At 38.4% G+C, this 21,098-nt stretch overlaps 1 protein-coding gene across 1 annotated transcript in view; it reads left to right on the plus strand.

The window, feature by feature from the left end:
- The first annotated feature begins 2,738 nt into the window (after positions 1-2,738).
- Positions 2,739-21,098, plus strand: part of LOC128459912 (uncharacterized) — a 35,921-nt gene continuing 17,561 nt past the window's right edge. Inside the window, exons 1-25 of the mRNA XM_053444864.1 lie at positions 2,739-2,867; positions 5,884-5,987; positions 6,081-6,132; positions 7,563-7,715; positions 7,796-7,960; positions 8,438-8,590; positions 10,511-10,675; positions 10,937-11,086; positions 11,255-11,425; positions 11,568-11,612; positions 11,707-11,847; positions 13,064-13,234; positions 13,459-13,503; positions 13,597-13,737; positions 14,955-15,125; positions 15,350-15,394; positions 15,489-15,629; positions 16,595-16,765; positions 16,990-17,034; positions 17,128-17,268; positions 18,486-18,656; positions 18,881-18,925; positions 19,020-19,160; positions 20,124-20,288; positions 20,588-20,659. Of these exons, the coding sequence (XP_053300839.1) occupies positions 5,886-5,987; positions 6,081-6,132; positions 7,563-7,715; positions 7,796-7,960; positions 8,438-8,590; positions 10,511-10,675; positions 10,937-11,086; positions 11,255-11,425; positions 11,568-11,612; positions 11,707-11,847; positions 13,064-13,234; positions 13,459-13,503; positions 13,597-13,737; positions 14,955-15,125; positions 15,350-15,394; positions 15,489-15,629; positions 16,595-16,765; positions 16,990-17,034; positions 17,128-17,268; positions 18,486-18,656; positions 18,881-18,925; positions 19,020-19,160; positions 20,124-20,288; positions 20,588-20,659 (2,962 nt within the window). The 5' untranslated portion in view covers positions 2,739-2,867; positions 5,884-5,885. The remainder of the gene's footprint in view (positions 2,868-5,883; positions 5,988-6,080; positions 6,133-7,562; positions 7,716-7,795; positions 7,961-8,437; positions 8,591-10,510; positions 10,676-10,936; positions 11,087-11,254; positions 11,426-11,567; positions 11,613-11,706; positions 11,848-13,063; positions 13,235-13,458; positions 13,504-13,596; positions 13,738-14,954; positions 15,126-15,349; positions 15,395-15,488; positions 15,630-16,594; positions 16,766-16,989; positions 17,035-17,127; positions 17,269-18,485; positions 18,657-18,880; positions 18,926-19,019; positions 19,161-20,123; positions 20,289-20,587; positions 20,660-21,098) is intronic.

Below are 21,098 nucleotides of genomic sequence, written 5' to 3' on the forward strand. Positions count from 1 at the left end.
TTTTTTATTTTATTTTAGAAGCATTCAGAAAAAGAATCACATCAATACAATTAAATATGTTCTCTTACTCAAAATATGAAATCTTCTTTGCAGACGACACACCACAGACGCTCTGTTTTCTAAAATGTTGATCATAATGTATTTGTTGGCCTTATTGATCTTGTGATTCACAATAATTCTGCCCCAAGCTCCTGATGTAAATTGTTCTTTCTTCTAGACCAGTGGTCCCCAACCCCCGGGCCATGGACCGGTACCGGGCCGTGGGTCATTTGGTACCGGGCCGCACAGAAAGAATAAACAACTTACATTATTTCCGTTTTATTTATTATCTGATTCTGAACAGCATTTTATTTAAAAAAATGAACGGATCCTCTCCGTTATGACTCTTTACGCATGTCAAGACGCTTGTCTCGGTCACGTGACTTTTTCGCTAAACCCACACGGTATGTGTCGACTGTTTATTTACATCGCCACTGCGGCTCCTCATAGCCTTTTTCTGACGGACAAATCCGCCAGTCAGTGACGGGTTATACAAGTGGCCATACTATCGGATCTCTTCTGCCAAACGCTCTTCTATTTGGTCCATATTCATTCTTCTAAATCTTCCGTTGTTTCTGCCGGTATTATGTGGCATGAAACCGGAAATGCGACTCCGGAAAGGATGTAGTTAGCAGACCAATCACAGCCTTGCGGGCTGCGTAAGGCTTGCGGAGCTTTGTCTATAGTTAGAAAAATTGGCCAACACACGTAAGCACATGGAGAAGGGATACTTAAGTGTAACGGGCCCGGAAGGGCTCTTGCGCTTGCGGGCCCGTGAAAACGCAGAAGCATGCGCCGGCCTTAAGACCACTCGTAGGCAGATTGATTGGTCAAAGATGGACTTCCAGCTAAATTATTTGGCCCCTGACCAAATCCTCAACTTGAAATCAACCCCAACTCTCCTCCAAATGAATCCAAAGTATCAGGGCTTTGTGAGGATTTTCTCTGCCATCCCACTTCTGTCTACACCAGTACAACCTTGTCTCCAAAAGATTGCATGAATTTGATACCATATTGTTTTTCAAGTTAGATTTCACTGACAATTATAAAGTTCCTGCCTGGATTTATAACAGACAAATCACAGTTTTTTTCCACAATTGGTAACCCTGTTACAGAGCCTGTTCTAAAGATGTTCGTTTGGAATGTCCTGTTTTTCTTGTTCTGAGTTAATGCTCTGGAGGTAATTCAGGCTTATTCCTTGAAGTAAGAGAGGTTTCCTCAAACAGTTCTACAATATATCGTCACTTTTAATGGTTTGTGTGCTGGACATTATGTTCAGAGATTTTTATAAACAGTCTTTGGTGCAGAGTGAAGCTAGAAAACGATGTGTTCATCCTACCTGGTTTATCGGCAATGACGATTATCACTGTTCCCATGTGCCGTTTATAGAGAAGTTAAAATTATTCACTTAACTGGGGTATTTTTTCATAAAATGCATATGAGCCGTCTCAGAGGTCTGTTTGGCAATCGACACAATCTTTAAACCCAAGTCCACAACTTTTCAAAATAAGAGCTGTGTAATTCATCTCAATATGAAGCACTGTGGTAACAAATGTAGTTTTATGTTGAAGATGTAGAAGACATAGAAGAAGAGATGTTAAATTAGTCCACAGACTTATGGCACACTGCCCCGCCCCCCACTGAATACTACAGAGTGTTGTAGTTGCCTGTTGATTGAAAAATGTCAATATAGAATGTTTTGCTTGAGAATTCGCACCAAATTAAACACTGAGCGTCCTCAGGCCATTAACAACACAGGTGCCAAGTGTGAAGCAGATAAGATAAATGGTTTGCAAGATATGTGCTCCACATACAGACAGAAAGACATTTGAGGAATTAGTAGGCAGATGCTTTTTTCAACAATGAGTTCACATTTTTTCAAACCTCACAACAGTCGTCACATTCTTTCCTGGCGATTAGCACACTCGTTGCTTATCGTCTCTGTCATGGTGCGATCTCGGGAAAGCACAAAAATTCCACCTAAGAGCATCAACTTTGCTTCACCAGAAAAACACAAGAAGGCTCTTTCCTGATAGTTGCACTGATGCTTATCAGTTATGACACTTAATATCTACGTGTCGGTTTCCTTTCACCCTGACTGTGACCTTTCAGACATCCATCCGATAGGGAACAAAGGCCATAGGTTCCCCACCCCTGTCTCAGGGCCTCACCAGTGTTAATGATTTTGTCTGAAATGCTTGAATGCCATTTCACAGTAAGTTAAACTGTATGTAACCTGCTGCCTAATATTTGAAAGAATAAAGAAGCACAATGCTTTATTTCCAATTCGTGATGATGACCACTGAATGGAGTCATTCTTTGTGATTCCTTAGCAATATCTAAACAATTCCCAAATACCCTAATAAGCCATAAATAATAATGTGTTTCTTTATTTAGGTCTACAGCTCTACATCCAGATACGGAGTTATCTGGATTTAAATTTAGTTTCCACTGAGTTGAACACTGGATCACTGTCCTGTAACCTGTAAAGAAAAACCTAAATACATTTATCTTTGATAATGCATTTACCGGTCTAGCAGCTTTCCTGTACATTTATCCTTGGTTCACACACATATATACAGGTTATTAAAACAGGTACAAAGACAAAAAATTCTGACATAATCCAACAAGGAAACTCAAAGAAGGATTAAACCTGTTGAACCACTGCAGCCCAGTCCGTCCCTTACTATATTTCAGGAAGTTTTTTTAGGCACTCCGTAGTTCCTCAAGTTCAACATACGGGTTGTGCAGCTCCTACGGTCTCCGTGTTTCTCCAACACATTAAGGGGAACGAGTGAAGTGGAAAGAGAGAGGAAACGTAATATATGGTAAGAGATTTATACATTTGCATGTTTTGTTTGGTGTTTCTCAGGAATTGTCTCACTGAGGGAGCAAGTTATTTAAAGGTTGACCTATTTTGCCAAACAGTGCATATTGGTTCCTGCTGTCGAGATTAAAAACATAGTAGTTAATGTTAACATTAGAAATTGTATTTATGTGCATAAATTTAAAGATATATTTGATGAAACATAATTTCAAATTAATATACACGCTCCTTCTTGAAAATTCCTAACAATAACATTCTCTCCCTGTTTTTGAGTATGTGTAGTGTTTATAAATAATGGACTGCATTAGGAGATGTTTTTTGTTTTTTTCTGAACTGTTTTAACTAAAGGGAATGGGCTCAAAAGCAACCAAAGAGACTGTTATACAACAATCATACAGAACAACTGACATTCTGTTAGTAAGAGAGTGATTTAACAGAGGGGATTTCAGACGCAGCTTGTGTAGTTATAGCTCATCAGAGAACAAATTCAGATCTACAGTTCTTTAAGATGACTAGTCAAAATGTAGCATAAAACTAGAGCAGCCAGTGAACTCTATATTTCCCTCGTCATTATACTCTACATGCACTGCTGTAGGGGTGGACTGGGACAACATATCGGCCCCGGCAGAATAACAGAAATAATAATTAAGTGTTGATTATAAGTCCAGTAGCCTGTATATGCCCATAAGTAGGGAACCAACACCCATATAGCTAATAATATGTATTACGGTATGAACTAAATCTTCAAATATCAACATGGCAGCCATTTTTCATGTAGTTAAAACCGACTTATTTTGGGGAAATGAATCCAACATTATAGAGTTACGACATTATCAGCTTCAAATGATCACCTATTTTTGTATGAAAGGTTTATTATTTAATACATCCAAGCATTGTGACACACATACACTTCTGATATTTGTAACAAACCAAACAGCCTGAAAATGGGTTGAGAATTATTGAGTTTTAATTGTGGACAGACCTCCTGCCTTGCCAAAAGGCACGTTGGCCCACCAGGAAAGTGCCAGATGAAGTAGCATCACTATAAACCTCTCATAAATAGCTAAATCAATTGGAAGGTTATTGTGTCTTAATTGGCTAATGCTAATCAAATCATTTTAGTTTTTGATTTATCATACACTGTGTGAAAGGAGACATTAAATAACGCATTTACACAATGTCCGTGACAAGATAAAGCCCTTACTTCTTCGGTTTTTTTAAAAACAATAAACCACGTCCCTTTGTAAATTGATGAAAGTAAGGCTGGAGGTGTTAAGGTTGAGTGAGTGACGTCCAGGACGTCTTGAAGACGTTATGTCTGGACCTAAACAGATTCTCCTGTTCTCCAGACAAATCCGGCTTTTAGAAAAAGATTTATTGTGCTCGTGTGACAGTCGTTTCTTTGTTAAGTTGTGCACCTGTGAACCGCCTGGTGTTCCTCACACTAATGACTTATAATGATATGTCACCGGTGTCTGTGGTCAGCGGAGCCACACATTATGTCTTTGTACCTCGCTGACGTACCTCATTGTGGGTTGTATTTTAACACAAACCATAGAAAATGTTTGTGCCACTAGAAGCACACACGACACAAGTAGATGTATTCTCGTTAGAATACCTGTGCTAAGTATCTTGAAGCATTTGTCCGGTTGTGAACATATGTGTGTCTTTTAATCTTAGGCTGATGAGCCATTGCACTGGATTTTGATAATGCACACTGCCAGCACTATGGGAGCTATTGTGTTTAATGATGCTAAAGTTTCCTTGAAGAGGACGAGCCGTTAAATGTGTGTACATTCTGACATGTGTTTATTAGTGCTAAATTAAAAAGTTTATGCAAAAACTACTGAATGAATTACCTTAAAACTCGGTGGTTGGGGGATGTAATACGGGTAAAAAAAAAAGCCTATAATGTTTTGGTGTGGAGCCAAATCAGGGGTTGGATACTGAGTTTTTTCTTATTTTACTTTCTTTAACATCAAGAGATGTTTTTCAAAAAGTCCCTTGATTTCTCAGGGAATAATTCAAGGACCTATGGATCAAATTGCACAGAGGTTTGGGGTCTAGCTTGTGTCAGCTGTCCGTCTCTTACTGGTCCCTTTGTTATGAGGAAGTGTCGCAGGTATTTAAACTAATATTGCATTCCACCAAATATCCCTCAGCTTTTGTTAATTACTGTTGTTTATTGTATTGGGTGTTTTAATGGGTTTGGCGCCCTCTATTGGTCGTGGGACGAGATTGTGTTTATTTTCCCGGCTCTTGCCAGAATGCATTGGAGCTGGCCGAGAGCGGCATGTACTGAAGACGAATGACCAACACTGTTTCTTTTCTTCTGCTAAAACACTTAACAGAGCAACATTCAGCAGCAATAAAAGTCCTGTGCCGAAAATAAAGTCCTGGACTTCTACTTCACAAACTAACTCCCAACGCAGGTATCCGGCATTAAAGGATAGACCGGTTACAGAAGCATCAGCCGTCTCCCAGCAGCAGCTAGTGTGGTTAACCTCAGCACTCTGTATGTTGGACTTCACGACAGAAGGGGAATTAAAAGTGATTTTACAGATGCAACAACGAATAATTGCCAGTCGAAGTCATTTAATTGACACAACAAATTATTTCAGTGATTACAAGCCCTAAAGTTGCACAATTCAACTTACAGCAGTAACATGGTAAGTTGGTCTAGAGCCGAACCATATCTTAGTTAATAAACGTACGTGTCCATATATGTATTGTATTTCCATGATTTTAATCTGGCCCCGAACATGCCCACAAGTTAAATGACAAGGCTTAAGGAGAGACAAGTGGCAATGTAATAAGATCATTATTCAGTGAAAGTGTCTCAAGGCATTTATATTTGACTTACCCTTTCTTTGTTCATTGGTTCATTAATAGGGCAGTTGTGGCAATGTGAAAGCTCCCTGTCTACTCTCTGTAACAACAGGCTGTAAAACAATGTTACAGGTAATGTGGATGGAAACCCTGTGTAACCTCTTGATTTGTCTCTGCCTTTCTTAAAGGAATGGCAATATCTAAGAACGGCTTGACCATCTGTGCCCTTCTCGTGATACTTGCTGTTTTTGAAACATGGGACTTCATTGAATTTCCATGTCTGGTTACGCCGGTAGGTCGGGGGGGTTTAGCAACTAAAAAGAAAATATGGGACTTGTGGTGTGATGAACACAAAGCTGTAATTCTTTTTTTTTTTCTACTTAAGGAACTTAACAAAGAAGAGCAACTCCTACCTCACACTAGACAGAGAAGAAATGGTGAGTCCAATGAAAAGATGTTATGTTTCCTCAGATTTAGATGAGAACATTTAGCCCACTTTTATATCAGCCTAAGATATGAGTGTTGAATTAGAAAAAAAACAAGTCGAACAAGAGGATCGAGAAAATAGTGATGCTGATCATTGAGATGTACAGGTTTCCCCCTTGCCAGAAAACATTCAGAAACCTGGTTTTCGCCAACACTTAGTGCAATTTCGTGAAATAGGCGAAATGAATGGAGGCACAGGGCATGTGTACCCGGGCTGTACGCACTTTCGGCCATTGTGGATGGTGAGACAGGCCAGGCTAGTCCTTGGAGCTCATGAGACGAGCTGGAGCTCGTTGATGTTTATCCGAGCTTTACGCACTGTGACTCGGCCGCTGTTGTTGGTGAGAGGGGCCCCCGCTGTAGGGAGAGATCCTAAAATCCCAACGGGGATACAGGAGCTCCTGCTGGGGGTCAAGAATGAATAAAATCCCATACAGAGAACCAGGGCCCCATGGGCAGTGGAGGTGGTCCGTGGGTCCTGGAGCTCACTGACTCAGGCCCGGGCTCCAGACCCACTACCCGTCCTAGAATGATCAGAGCTACAGCCACATAACAATAACATAACATAATAATAATAAAAAAAAAAAAGAAAGAATAACGTCTGAACGGAACCAGTTGCTCTTCCACGGTCACTTCGGGCCCCGGGTTGTAGAGCCGTGCCAACCACGCATCCCAGACCTCTCGCACGACCCCCAATTTGCCCGTGTCTCATCTTACGCTTCTCGTCTCGTTCTTCTTCCTCCAAGGATGACAAATCTGCAGCAGCATCACCCACTGGGCCGTAGTCTTCGTCGCCGTCGTCGTCTTCTCGGTCTGCTTCTCCGTCCATTTCTCGGTCTTGCTCTTGCGACTCCTCTTCGGGATCAGAGGATTGTTGCTGGGAGAATAACTGTTCTCTGGTGAAACGTGCTTGACGTGACATCGTGACCTGGTCAGGGAGAACGGCACACGAAGAAACACACCGGGTTTTTTGTGGGTCTAAATGACCCCGCAGAGATACATACACACAAACAACCTCTAGGTCAATCTAAACCAGGAACAACACAAGGGATAAACACAACAGCAGGGGCCCATTTTTGCAGACCCACACCCGCAAATCTCTATCCAACCCTACCTGTCACACGTAATTATCTCTTAACATGTGACATGCCAGCCAACCAATCACACATAATTATCCAAACATGCTATCCACAAAGTCACTCACTGGGTTGTAGCTTCCTTGTTCTGAGAATTGTCGCCACACCCTTCTCCTGCACCTGTGGAAATGTCTCCCCTTATTATCTTTTTATTTGAACAAAGTGAGGGTCTGATTCGAGTCTTTATACTGATCTTCTTCTGATTCCAATCTGTCCTCTTTCTTTTCAAACTTCAATCCCTGCAGTTCCAACAGGCCAGTGGAAATACAGCATTGATGTCGTAGTGAATGTCTCTGATGCACAAACCTTTGAGCTGATTCGCTCATCCTTGAATGCTACTGATCTTCCCATACGAATCGATAACCAAACAGAGATCTCGGACATCAGTATCACAACCGGTGAGTGGAAACAACTCCATAACAAACTTAAAGTCAAGGTTAATGGTATGTGATTCGAAAATCTTCTTCTCTTCTGACAGTGTGTTCGTCAACTGACTCTGGTTTCCAGTGCAGATGTGAGGAACAGTTTGCTTGGCCGTACAGCACCTGTGTCACATACGGTGCCTGTGAACGCACGTGGAGCAGCATTTGTAAATGCATCAATGCTATTCCGCCCGGCAACCAGTCCTGTCAGCCGATATCAGGTAATCAAATCCTTATTTCTTTGTTAAATCCAGTCACCATGAATTCAGCATCATATTGATATGATAGTACTAATTACATATAAATACAGTTATTCCAGATTTCGGGACTTTGAAGAGCAGAACACAGACACACAACACAACAGCAAACACTACACACAAAAGTGTATGAGTTATCTGTGTTACATGGCATATAAATATATGTGACCAGTGGAATTGCTTGGACCTTTGGAAATAATTTAGGCTGCCACACTGCATATATGAACATGACTATAGATTTAACAATTCTCCCATTCATATTTCCTTTTGAATATACAACTCTGGCTGTGTATGGTACCGCCTCCAAGCCAACACCCAGGCACAAAATGTGTGAAATGCAATGTGACTGATTTGACCAAAAAGGTGGTAGCTCCACTTTAAGATAATAATCACATCAATGTTTTTACAAAGGAAGCCTTCTTTGATGTATTTCTTCCACAGCGCTGCTAACTCAGGTTGAGTACGACGTGGAAGTGGAGCTGAACGTGACAGATGTTGCGACAGTGGACCACCTCAGGAGCCTATTGAACAACAACAGCTTCTCGTTCGACCTGGGTCCCATTGTGAATGTCACAAACATCGACATCAACACAGGTAAGAACGGAGCTCCCGCCGGTCTGAACTCCATGGTAGCCTGTTTCATCAAATCAAGGCGCAGACTGCAAGCATTCCATAAATTTAAATTCCTTTTTTAGTCAGATGTGTGTTATGGGATCGTTACGTATCTTTATATGTATTTCTCAACTTTCCAAAATGCAAAATAAGAAGGTGTTTAACATTAATACATAATATTAAACAACTGAGAAAGAGAAAAATTTGTAAACAATGTATGTCCGTCATCTGCAGGGAAACTTTTGTTGGTGAAATTGAATCTGTGTTTTCAATTTGTATGTTGATTGGAATGAGACAGGGTGTGGATTCATACATGGCAACATGTTATGCTGAATCTTACAGACTCTTCCTTATAAGCTAGGAATTTCTCTGCCTCTCACGGGTATGCTGTACTTTAACTACATTTACTTAAATGAAATACACAACGTATTTCATGAGTTACGTTTGAATCAATGGAATGATTTCAGAGTTAACTGCAGCAAAGAGCTGATTACAAACTACCCAAAGCCCTGAACAGCAATAGAGTTTCAGTTTTTCAGTTTGACCTTACAGATGCTTTCAAACTGTTTTAATGCTGTTTTTTAAATTGTCTTTGCCCATCAGGTTCAGTGTGTGGTTAAATTTGAGTCTTAAATCACTTAATCTCCTTCCAACTCAGCACAGAATCATATAAACAAATTCTAATTTATAAACTTACCTTACAAATGGAGTTCATATTGAACAATGTTGATCAATATAAAGAACACCAACTCTCCAGCTTATTTCCGTCAAATGTAAAAAAGGCCTCGTTCTGCAGTACCTGACTGAAGTTTCATTTTAATAAAATAATACTTTTACAACAATGTGTAGGTGGCACTTTACTTTGGTTGCAGATTAAGATGTAGCGACAGTCTACCCACTTTACTAATAGTCAGATAGCTTTGTCCGCTCTAAAGCTCAGACTCCTCAAGAAGATTTACAGATGGATCTGAGGGGTTGTGAGAATATCCACTTTAGACAAAAGAACATAAAATTAAGTTCTGATACACAAATCTGATTTTTTTTCTTGGAACCTTTTACTTATCTTTGTGTTTTGGGTTAGGCTTAGGGTTAGTATTGAATAATTTGACCTCCATCCAAACCATCCAAGAAGTTAAGAGGGTAAATTATCTTTGAGGGAAATTTTCAAGTCAATAAGTCTTAGATCTGAGTCTGGCAGAAGCTAAATGGTGTGGAAATACCAGTTTAATCTGAAAAAATTGTTTTTCTAAGAAAAAGCTACTGTATCTGTCAAATGGGCAGTGAAGTAAAAAGTACAGTATTTTACTTTGAAAAATGGAAAAGTACAAGAATGAAGTAGCACTCCCTGTTAAGACATGGTATAACTTCTTTCTCGGGTGTTCCAATCACAAGTGTACCACAAAATGACAGTGCAATCTGTAACCACATAGACATTCACACCTTTATTTGTTAAGGCTCTGTGGTCCTGCACACACCATTTCCAAAATGGTCCAGACATTGCAGCCAGATCGTTGCTCTATATGAGCTACAAACCTTATTCAATTAGCTTTAAAGCCTCAATGTCAATACTTGAACCTCAGTGAATTTTTCAGTGAAAAACTCCAAACTGGAAGTGTCAGTGCCACCAAAATACAAAATATGTCCTTATCGCCACTGTGTGTCAACAGAAAAGCCCTGTCGGGTTTCAAAGGTGAGAGAAGGTTAACACACAAGCACTAGTTCAACAATGAAAAACATCCTTAAGTTTCAGGCCTGCTCAATGACTGTAGTGACCCCAAACAGGACGAGTACGGACTCATTTCTAATCATAATACTCTACCTTGTCCACATTATACATTTTTAGAGTAGGTATCAAAGCTGTCTGACTTCAATATTTTTTGTCTTTTGCTTTTGTGTGTTTAGTTTGTTACCTGAATGGTAGCAGCTTCCAGTGCAGATGTGAGGACCAGTTCGTCTGGTCTTCTACGGACTGTGCTACATACGGAGCCTGTGATGAGATCACTAATGACACGTGCAGCTGTATCAACAGTATTCCATCCAATGGGCACTACTGCCAGCCAAAGACAGGTGAACTTTAACTGCTTATTCTGTACTTATTTGATATGCACTTTTACATTTTAACATCATCTTAATGTTTTTATTCTGTATCAAACACTTTTGCCCTATTTTCGTTTTTGTTTCTTGGCAGAGTAGATTTCTGCTGAAATCAGATCATTTGATCAAGAATCAAGTTTACTTATGACCCATTTGATTAGAGCTTACATGTTTTTTCTTTTACCATGAAGAGGCTAACTTAAGTTTCCCATGTCGCTCTGTTATCTTCTGTAGCTCCTCCAGTTGTTTATACATACCTCATTTCTGTTGAGTTGAACATCGCAGATGTTGGACTAATAAATCCACTGAGGACCATTCTGAGCAACATCAGTTACCCAATCAGCATCAACCAAATACAAATCTCGGATGTCAACATTTCGACAGGTAGGAAAAACATCTGCACACACACTTGTATGCAGATTTTAAGCACTAAATCATAACATCAAGACCGTAAAATGTAAAGATTTAACCCGACACATGGTCACAAAATGCTAAGCCCCTCATCCTTAAACTTTGTTCTTTAAGAAGTCAGATCTATGTTTGTTTGTCCAGTTTGCTCTCCGAGCAGTAGTGGTTACCAGTGCAGATGTGAGGATCAGTATCGTTGGTCATGTGACCAGTGTTTCATGTATGGATCCTGTGACAACATCACCTCCGACACATGTGGATGTATCAATGCCATCCCTGCTGATGGACAGCATTGTCAGCCTGTTGACCAATACAGTAAGCAGCTCTATCACATGGTTTTATAAGACCAATGATCAATTATATTCTTATTTCGGCATCTGTGTTCAAGATGAACACAGATGTTAATGGCTACATTTGAACTAATTCTGTTGTTACTTTTCTTTCTCTTTTTCCATAGACTTTACATTTTGTCCAGTTACGACGACCACTCCATCACCAACAAGTAAGATTGAGGAAGCAACACAAATCAGAAACATAATATGAAAACCACAGCACAGATCATAAGTGATTCACGTTTCTTTTTTCTGTCTCGGCAGTTTCTCTAGTTGTCTATGAATATATTATTACAATTGAGCTGAACACCACAGATGTTACAGTGATAGACCGACTGAGAAACATCAGCTACCCAGTCAGCATCAGCAACAACACACAAGTCTCTGGCATGAACATCTCTACAGGTGACAATTACTCGTTAGTTACTGGTTTTGTGTGAACACATTCTTCCCCTTTACAGTGAATGTGGAAAAGTTACTACACCTTGAATTCATATTTGTTCTACCAATATCTCTTCAGCTCAAAATAAAATAACTTTATTGTTTTAAAACTTATTTTATCCTCTTTAACTCAGTATTTTTCATGTAATAAGATCCGAGATAAGGTAATGAGGACAAGAGCATCCATCGTCATTCACTGCAATCAGTTTTAGCACATGGCAATTCTGGTATCAGTGGGTAGAATTTACTGATATCTAGTGGTAAAGTTGCATATTGCAGCTGAAAACCCCCTTTCCTCGCCCTGCCCTTCCAAACATGACAGACAAACTGAAGCAGCCTTCAGTAATCATAAAAACTTGCAAGGTGTTTAGTTTGTCCATCCTGGGCTACTGTTAAAAACATGGCAGCCTCTGAAGAGAGGACCAGCTCCCAATGTTAATATATAATGTATTCAAGTATAAAGGGTTCATTCTAGGGTAATATACAACAACTGGTCAAATTTAGATGAAAACATTCGTGAAAACATCAATGAGATTGTTTCGTATTTAATTTCTGCCATTAGATCCCTTTCACCTAAATCTTACACACTGAACTTTTAATATAAAGAGAACTAACTTCAAAATGCAGCAGCCTCTAGTCATGAAAGTCTATGTTTTCCATCATGCATAATGTAAGTGGCAGCTCCAAACATATGTTTTCTTTAGATTTAAACAACCTAAACTCATTCATGCTATAGCTTTACCTGTGTTTACAGACGGGTCCTACCGGTACATGTGAACTCAGGGGGACGTGTATCTGTCAGGAATGTTCAGCATTTTCTGATGACCTTGTGTGTGTCCAATTTGTTTTGAAACTCTGCATAGTTCTAAAATCTCAGTCCAGATATTTAAGATATTGGCAATTTCGAAATGAAAGCCTTTTCTCCGTGTGTACAATACTTACTGATCTAAATCCTGTAAGATATGTAGGATAAATGGTGCATTAGACAAATGAGTCCTGTTTTATGTTTAATTTGTAAGATTTAGAACAAAAGCATTTGTTTTCAAATCTTTTAAATTCAAATTAGTTTCAAATTTGGCACCATTTAATATTGTCAATGTGTTTAAATAAAGTCTACGTCTTGGAAATGTGTGAAATATTTACATTATTTACATGATTTTCAATATATTTCTGTATCCAGTTTGCTCTCAGAGCAGTAGTGGTTACCAGTGCAGATGTGAGGATCAGTATCGTTGGTCATGTGACCAGTGTTTCATGTATGGATCCTGTGACAACATCACCTCCGACACATGTGGATGTATCAATGCCATCCCTGCTGATGGACAGCATTGTCAGCCTGTTGACCAATACAGTAAGCAGCTCTATCCAATTGTTTTATTCAAGTAATTATCAAATATATTCTTATTTTGGCGACAACCTTTTTTTATGAGTAATTATTATTTGTTTGAAGTCTTTTTAAGTCTTACATTATAATCTTGAATGTCTTAATTTTTTCATGTATTACAAGATGAACACAGATGTTTATGGCTACATTTGAACTTATTCTGCTGTTACTTTTCTTTCTCTTTTCCATAGACTTTACATTTTGTTCAGTTACGACGACCACTCCATCACCAACAAGTAAGACTGAGGAAGCAACACAAATCAGAAACATAATATGAAAACCACAGCACAGATCACAAGTGAATCACGTTTCTTTTTCTGTCTCTGCAGCTTCTACAGTTCTCTATGAATATATTATTACAATTGAGCTGAACACCACAGATGTTACAGAGATAGACCGACTGAGAAACATCAGCTACCCAGTCAGCATCAGCAACAACACACAAGTCTCTGGCATGAACATCTCTACAGGTGACAATTACATGTTAGTTACTGGTTTTGTGTGAACACATTCTTCCCCTTTACAGTGAATGTGGAAAAGTTACTACACCATGAATTCATATTTGTTCTACCAATATCTCTTCAGCTCAAAATAAAATAACTTTATTGTTTTAAAACTTATTTTATCCACTTTAACTCAGTATTTTTCATGTAATAAGATCCGAGATAAGGTAATGAGGACAAGAGCAACCATCGTCATTCACTGCAATCAGTTTTAGCACATGGCAATTCTGGTATCAGTGGGTAGAATTTACTGACATCTAGTGGTAAAGTTGCATATTGCAGCTGAAAACCCCCTTTCCTCGCCCTGCCCTTCCAAACATGACAGACAACCTGTGGCAGCCTTCAGTAATCATAAAAACTTGCAAGGTGTTTAGTTTGTCCATCCTGGGCTACTGTTAAAAACATGGCAGCCTCTGAAGAGAGGACCAGCTCCCAATGTTAATATATAATGTATTCAAGTATAAAGGGTTCATTCTAGGGTAATATACAACAACTGGTCAAATTTAGATGAAAACATTCGTGAAAACATCAATGAGATTGTTTCGTATTTAATTTCTGCCATTAGATCCCTTTCTCCTAAATCTTACACACTGAACTTTTAATATAAAGAGAACTAACTTCAAAATGCAGCAGCCTCTAGTCATGAAAGTCTATGTTTTCCATCATGCATAATGTAAGTGGCAGCTCCAAACATATGTTTTCTTTAGATTTAAACAACCTAATCTCATTCATGCTGTAGCTTTACCTGTGTTTACAGACGGGTCCTACCGGTACATGTGAACTCAGGGGGACGTGTATCTGTCAGGAATGTTCAGCATTATCTGATGACCTTGTGTGTGTCCAATTTGTTTTGAAACTGTGCATGATTCTAAAATCTCAGTCCAGAAATTGAAGATATTGGCAATTTCAAAATGAAAGTTTTTTCTCAATGTGTACACTACTTACTGATCTAAATCCTGTAAGATATGTAGGATAAATGGTGCATTAGACAAATGAGTCCTGTTCAATTTTTTATTTGTAAGATTTAGAACAAAAGCATTTGTTTTCTAAATCTTTTAAATTCAAATTAGTTTCAAATTTGGCACCATTTCATATGGTCAATTTGTTTAAATAAAGTCTACGTCTTGGAAATGTGTGAAATATTCACATTATTTACATGATTTTCAATATATTTCTGTATCCAGTTTGCTCTCAGAGCAGTAGTGGTTACCAGTGCAGATGTGAGGATCAGTATCGTTGGTCATGTGACCAGTGTTTCATGTATGGATCCTGTGACAACATCACCTCCGACACATGTGGATGTATCAATGCCATCCCTGCTGATGGACAGCATTGTCAGCCTGTTGACCAATACAGTAAGCAGCTCTATCCAATTGTTTTATTCAAGTAATGATCAAATATATTCTTATTTTGGCGACAACTTTTTTTTATGAGTAATTATTATTTGTTTCAAGACTTTTTAAGTCTTACATTATAATCTTGAATGTCTTAATTTTTTCATGTATTTAAAGATGAACACAGATGTTTATGGCTACATTTGAACTTATTCTGCTGTTACTTTTCTTTCTCTTTTCCATAGACTTTACATTTTGTTCAGCTACGACGACCAGTCCATCCCCAACAAGTAAGACTGAGGAAGCAACACAAATCAGAAACATAATATGAAAACCACAGCACAGATCACAAGTGATTCACGTTTCTTTTTCCTGTCTCTGCAGCTTCTCCAGTTCTCTATGAATATATTATTACAATTGAGCTGAACACCACAGATGTTACAGAGACAGACCGACTGAGAAACATCAGCTACCCAGTCAGCATCAGCAACAACACACAAGTCTCTGGCATGAACATCTCTACAGGTGACAATTACACGTTAGTTACTGGTTTTGTGTGAACACATTCTTACCCTTTACAGTGAATGTGGAAAAGTTACTACACCTTGAATTCATATTTGTTCTACCAATATCTCTTCAGCTCAAAATAAAAGAAGTTTATAGTTTTAATACCTACTTTTTCCTTTATTAATCTCCGGATTTGTCATTTAATAAGATCCATGATAAGGTAGTGAGGACAAGAGCAGCCATCGTCATTCACTGCAATCAGTTTTAGCACATGGCAATTCTGGTATCAGTGGGTAGAATTTACTGATATGTAGTGGTGAAGCTGCATATTGCAGCTGAAAACCGCCTCACCTCACCCTCCCCTTCCAAACATGACAGACAACCTGTGGCAGCATTCAGTTGTCATAAAAACTCAAAAGGAGTTTAGATTGTCCATCCTGGGCTACTGTAACAAACATCGCAGCAACTGTAGAGGATCAGCTCCCAATGTACATTTATAATGTATTTAAGTATAAAGGGTTTATTCTAGGGTATATTTAGGATATATTTTCTTTAGATTTAAACAACCTAATCTCATTCATGCTGTAGCTTTACCTGTGTTTACAGACGGGTCCTACCAGTGCATGTGAACTCAGGGGGACGTGTATCTTTCAGGAATGTCCAGCATTATCTGATGACCTTGTGTGTCCTTATTTGTTTTTTAAACTTTGCAAAGTTTTTTCTCCATGTATTTATTACTAACTGATCTAAATCCTGTTAGATATATAGGATAAATGGTGAATTAGACGAATGAATCCTAATTTATTTTCATTTGTAAGATTTAGAACAAAGTAATTTGTTTTCTATCTATCTTGTAAATTTAAAGGAGTTTCAAACTCTGCACCATTTAATATTGTCAATGTGTTTAAATAAAGTCTATGTCTTGGAAATGTGTGAAATATTCACATTATTTACAAGATTTTCGATATATTTTCTGTCTCCAGTTTGCTCTCCGAGCAGTAGTGGTTACCAGTGCAGATGTGAGGATCAGTATCGTTGGTCATGTGACCAGTGTTTCATGTATGGATCCTGTGACAACATCACCTCCGACACATGTGGATGTATCAATGCCATCCCTGCTGATGGACAGCATTGTCAGCCTGTTGACCAATACAGTAAGCAGCTCTATCCAATTGTTTTATTCAAGTAATTATCAAATATATTCTTATTTTGGCGACAACCTTTTTTTATGAGTAATTATTATTTGTTTGAAGTCTTTTTAAGTCTTACATTATAATCTTGAATGTCTTAATTTTTTCATGTATTACAAGATGAACACAGATGTTTATGGCTACATTTGAACTTATTCTGCTGTTACTTTTCTTTCTCTTTTCCATAGACTTTACATTTTGTTCAGTTACGACGACCACTCCATCACCAACAAGTAAGATTGAGGAAGCAACACAAATCAGAAACATAATATGAAAACCACAGCACAGATCACAAGTGAATCACGTTTCTTTTTCTGTCTCTGCAGCTTCTACAGTTCTCTATGAATATATTATTACAATTGAGCTGAACACCACAGATGTTACAGAGATAGACCGACTGAGAAACATCAGCTACCCAGTCAGCATCAGCAACAACACACAAGTCTCTGGCATGAACATCTCTACAGGTGACAATTACATGTTAGTTACTGGTTTTGTGTGAACACATTCTTCCCCTTTACAGTGAATGTGGAAAAGTTACTACACCATGAATTCATATTTGTTCTACCAATATCTCTTCAGCTCAAAATAAAATAACTTTATTGTTTTAAAACTTATTTTATCCACTTTAACTCAGTATTTTTCATGTAATAAGATCCGAGATAAGGTAATGAGGACAAGAGCAACCATCGTCATTCACTGCAATCAGTTTTAGCACATGGCAATTCTGGTATCAGTGGGTAGAATTTACTGACATCTAGTGGTAAAGTTGCATATTGCAGCTGAAAACCCCCTTTCCTCGCCCTGCCCTTCCAAACATGACAGACAACCTGTGGCAGCCTTCAGTAATCATAAAAACTTGCAAGGTGTTTAGTTTGTCCATCCTGGGCTACTGTTAAAAACATGGCAGCCTCTGAAGAGAGGACCAGCTCCCAATGTTAATATATAATGTATTCAAGTATAAAGGGTTCATTCTAGGGTAATATACAACAACTGGTCAAATTTAGATGAAAACATTCGTGAAAACATCAATGAGATTGTTTCGTATTTAATTTCTGCCATTAGATCCCTTTCTCCTAAATCTTACACACTGAACTTTTAATATAAAGAGAACTAACTTCAAAATGCAGCAGCCTCTAGTCATGAAAGTCTATGTTTTCCATCATGCATAATGTAAGTGGCAGCTCCAAACATATGTTTTCTTTAGATTTAAACAACCTAATCTCATTCATGCTGTAGCTTTACCTGTGTTTACAGACGGGTCCTACCAGTACATGTGAACTCAGGGGGACGTGTATCTGTCAGGAATGTTCAGCATTATCTGATGACCTTGTGTGTGTCCAATTTGTTTTGAAACTGTGCATGATTCTAAAATCTCAGTCCAGAAATTGAAGATATTGGCAATTTCAAAATGAAAGTTTTTTCTCAATGTGTACACTACTTACTGATCTAAATCCTGTAAGATATGTAGGATAAATGGTGCATTAGACAAATGAGTCCTGTTCAATTTTTTATTTGTAAGATTTAGAACAAAAGCATTTGTTTTCTAAATCTTTTAAATTCAAATTAGTTTCAAATTTGGCACCATTTCATATTGTCAATTTGTTTAAATAAAGTCTACGTCTTGGAAATGTGTGAAATATTCACATTATTTACATGATTTTCAATATATTTCTGTATCCAGTTTGCTCTCAGAGCAGTAGTGGTTACCAGTGCAGATGTGAGGATCAGTATCGTTGGTCATGTGACCAGTGTTTCATGTATGGATCCTGTGACAACATCACCTCCGACACATGTGGATGTATCAATGCCATCCCTGCTGATGGACAGCATTGTCAGCCTGTTGACCAATACAGTAAGCAGCTCTATCCAATTGTTTTATTCAAGTAATGATCAAATATATTCTTATTTTGGCGACAACTTTTTTTTATGAGTAATTATTATTTGTTTCAAGACTTTTTAAGTCTTACATTATAATCTTGAATGTCTTAATTTTTTCATGTATTTAAAGATGAACACAGATGTTTATGGCTACATTTGAACTTATTCTGCTGTTACTTTTCTTTCTCTTTTCCATAGACTTTACATTTTGTTCAGCTACGACGACCAGTCCATCCCCAACAAGTAAGACTGAGGAAGCAACACAAATCAGAAACATAATATGAAAACCACAGCACAGATCACAAGTGATTCACGTTTCTTTTTCCTGTCTCTGCAGCTTCTACAGTTCTCTATGAATATATTATTACAATTGAGCTGAACACCACAGATGTTACAGAGATAGACCGACTGAGAAACATCAGCTACCCAGTCAGCATCAGCAACAACACACAAGTCTCTGGCATGAACATCTCTACAGGTGACAATTACATGTTAGTTACTGGTTTTGTGTGAACACATTCTTCCCCTTTACAGTGAATGTGGAAAAGTTACTACACCTTGAATTCATATTTGTTCTACCAATATCTCTTCAGCTCAAAATAAAAGAAGTTTATAGTTTTAATACCTACTTTTTCCTTTATTAATCTCCGGATTTGTCATGTAATAAGATCCATGATAAGGTAGTGAGGACAAGAGCAGCCATTGGCATTCACTGCAATCAGTTTTAGCACATGGCAATTCTGGTATCGGTGTGTAGAATTTACTGACATGTAGTGGTGAAGCTGCATATTGCAGCTGAAAACCGCCTCACCTCACCCTCCCCTTCCAAACATGACAGACAACCTGTGGTAGCCTTCAGTTGTCATAAAAACTCAAAAGGAGTTTAGATTGTCCATCCTGGGCTACTGTAACAAACATCGCAGCAACTGTAGAGGATCAGCTCCCAATGTACATTTATAATGTATTTAAGTATAAAGGGTTTATTCTAGGGTATATTTAGGATATATTTTCTTTAGATTTAAACAACCTAATCTCATTCATGCTGTAGCTTTACCTGTGTTTACAGACGGGTCCTACCAGTGCATGTGAACTCAGGGGGATTTGTATCTTTCAGGAATGTCCAGCATTATCTGATGACCTTGTGTGTCCTTATTTGTTTTTTAAACTTTGCAAAGTTTTTCTCCATGTATTTATTACTAACTGATCTAAATCCTGTTAGATATATAGGATAAATGGTGCATTAGACGAATGAATCCTAATTTATTTTCATTTGTAAGATTTAGAACAAAGTAATTTGTTTTCTATCTATCTTGCAAATTTAAAGGAGTTTCAAACTCTGCACCATTTAATATTGTCAATGTGTTTTAAAAAGATTACGTCTTGGAAATGTGTGAAATATTCACATTATTTACAAGATTTTCGATATATTTTCTGTCTCCAGTTTGCTCTCTGAGCAGTAGTGGTTACCAGTGCAGATGTGAGGATCAGTATCGTTGGTCATGTGACCAGTGTTTCATGTATGGATCCTGTGACAACATCACCTCAGACACATGTGGATGTATCAATGCCATCCCTGCTGATGGACAGCATTGTCAGCCACTGACAGGTAAGAAGCTGGAAGTCTGTTTTAAAACTATTGATGCCTCACTTACTTTCAACAGACCTGAATTTAATGTTTTCTATTTTCATAAAGATGTCTTGATTTGTCCATCAACAACTCCCCCAGTTGGTATGAATGCCTTAATCATATCTCAGACTTGTGTTTATGCCACACCATATTCATTAAGGCCACAGAGTTTTCTTCCTCTCTCAGTCATGTTCACTCCGATTCAGTCTGTGTGACAGAGTTTTTTAATATCGTTCTTGTTGTGATGTCTTTCGTTTTTCAACACTTCCTTTTTTTAGTAACAACTACAACTGTTGCAACGGCTAGGAATACTACAACATTCTTAACACCAACCACCACAGCCATAACAGGTATGTATTATAATCAAGTGTGTGTGTGTGTGTGTGTTTGTGTGTATGTGAACACGATAATCACTGCCATTTGATGTTGCATAAGCTTTGCGACCCCACCTGCCCCCACCTTCCCCGAGGTACTCAGCAAGGTGCTGTCTGTGGCCCCTTAACACACACAACTAGGAGCAGAACTTAATAAAGTTACTGTGCACAGGACATCCAACAAAAGAGCAATCCACCAAGTTGCTGTGTAGACTGGTTCAATGAATTTGTCAGTGTCTTTGGGAGAGAATCCTAGCCTGACGTTGTCAGACTCACAATTCTAGTCAGAATGTGAGTCTGAGACCGCTCCATTGGGCTGTGATTATGGGGCGTGTTTCAACTGACCAGGAAGTAAAATTTTTCTTCGCTCAATTGGATAGACCTACAACCAATCAGAGCAACGTAGTATGTGACG

The sequence above is a fragment of the Pleuronectes platessa genome, chromosome 17 (genome assembly GCF_947347685.1).
Source record: "Pleuronectes platessa chromosome 17, fPlePla1.1, whole genome shotgun sequence".
NCBI classification, from domain to species: Eukaryota; Metazoa; Chordata; class Actinopteri; order Pleuronectiformes; family Pleuronectidae; genus Pleuronectes; species Pleuronectes platessa.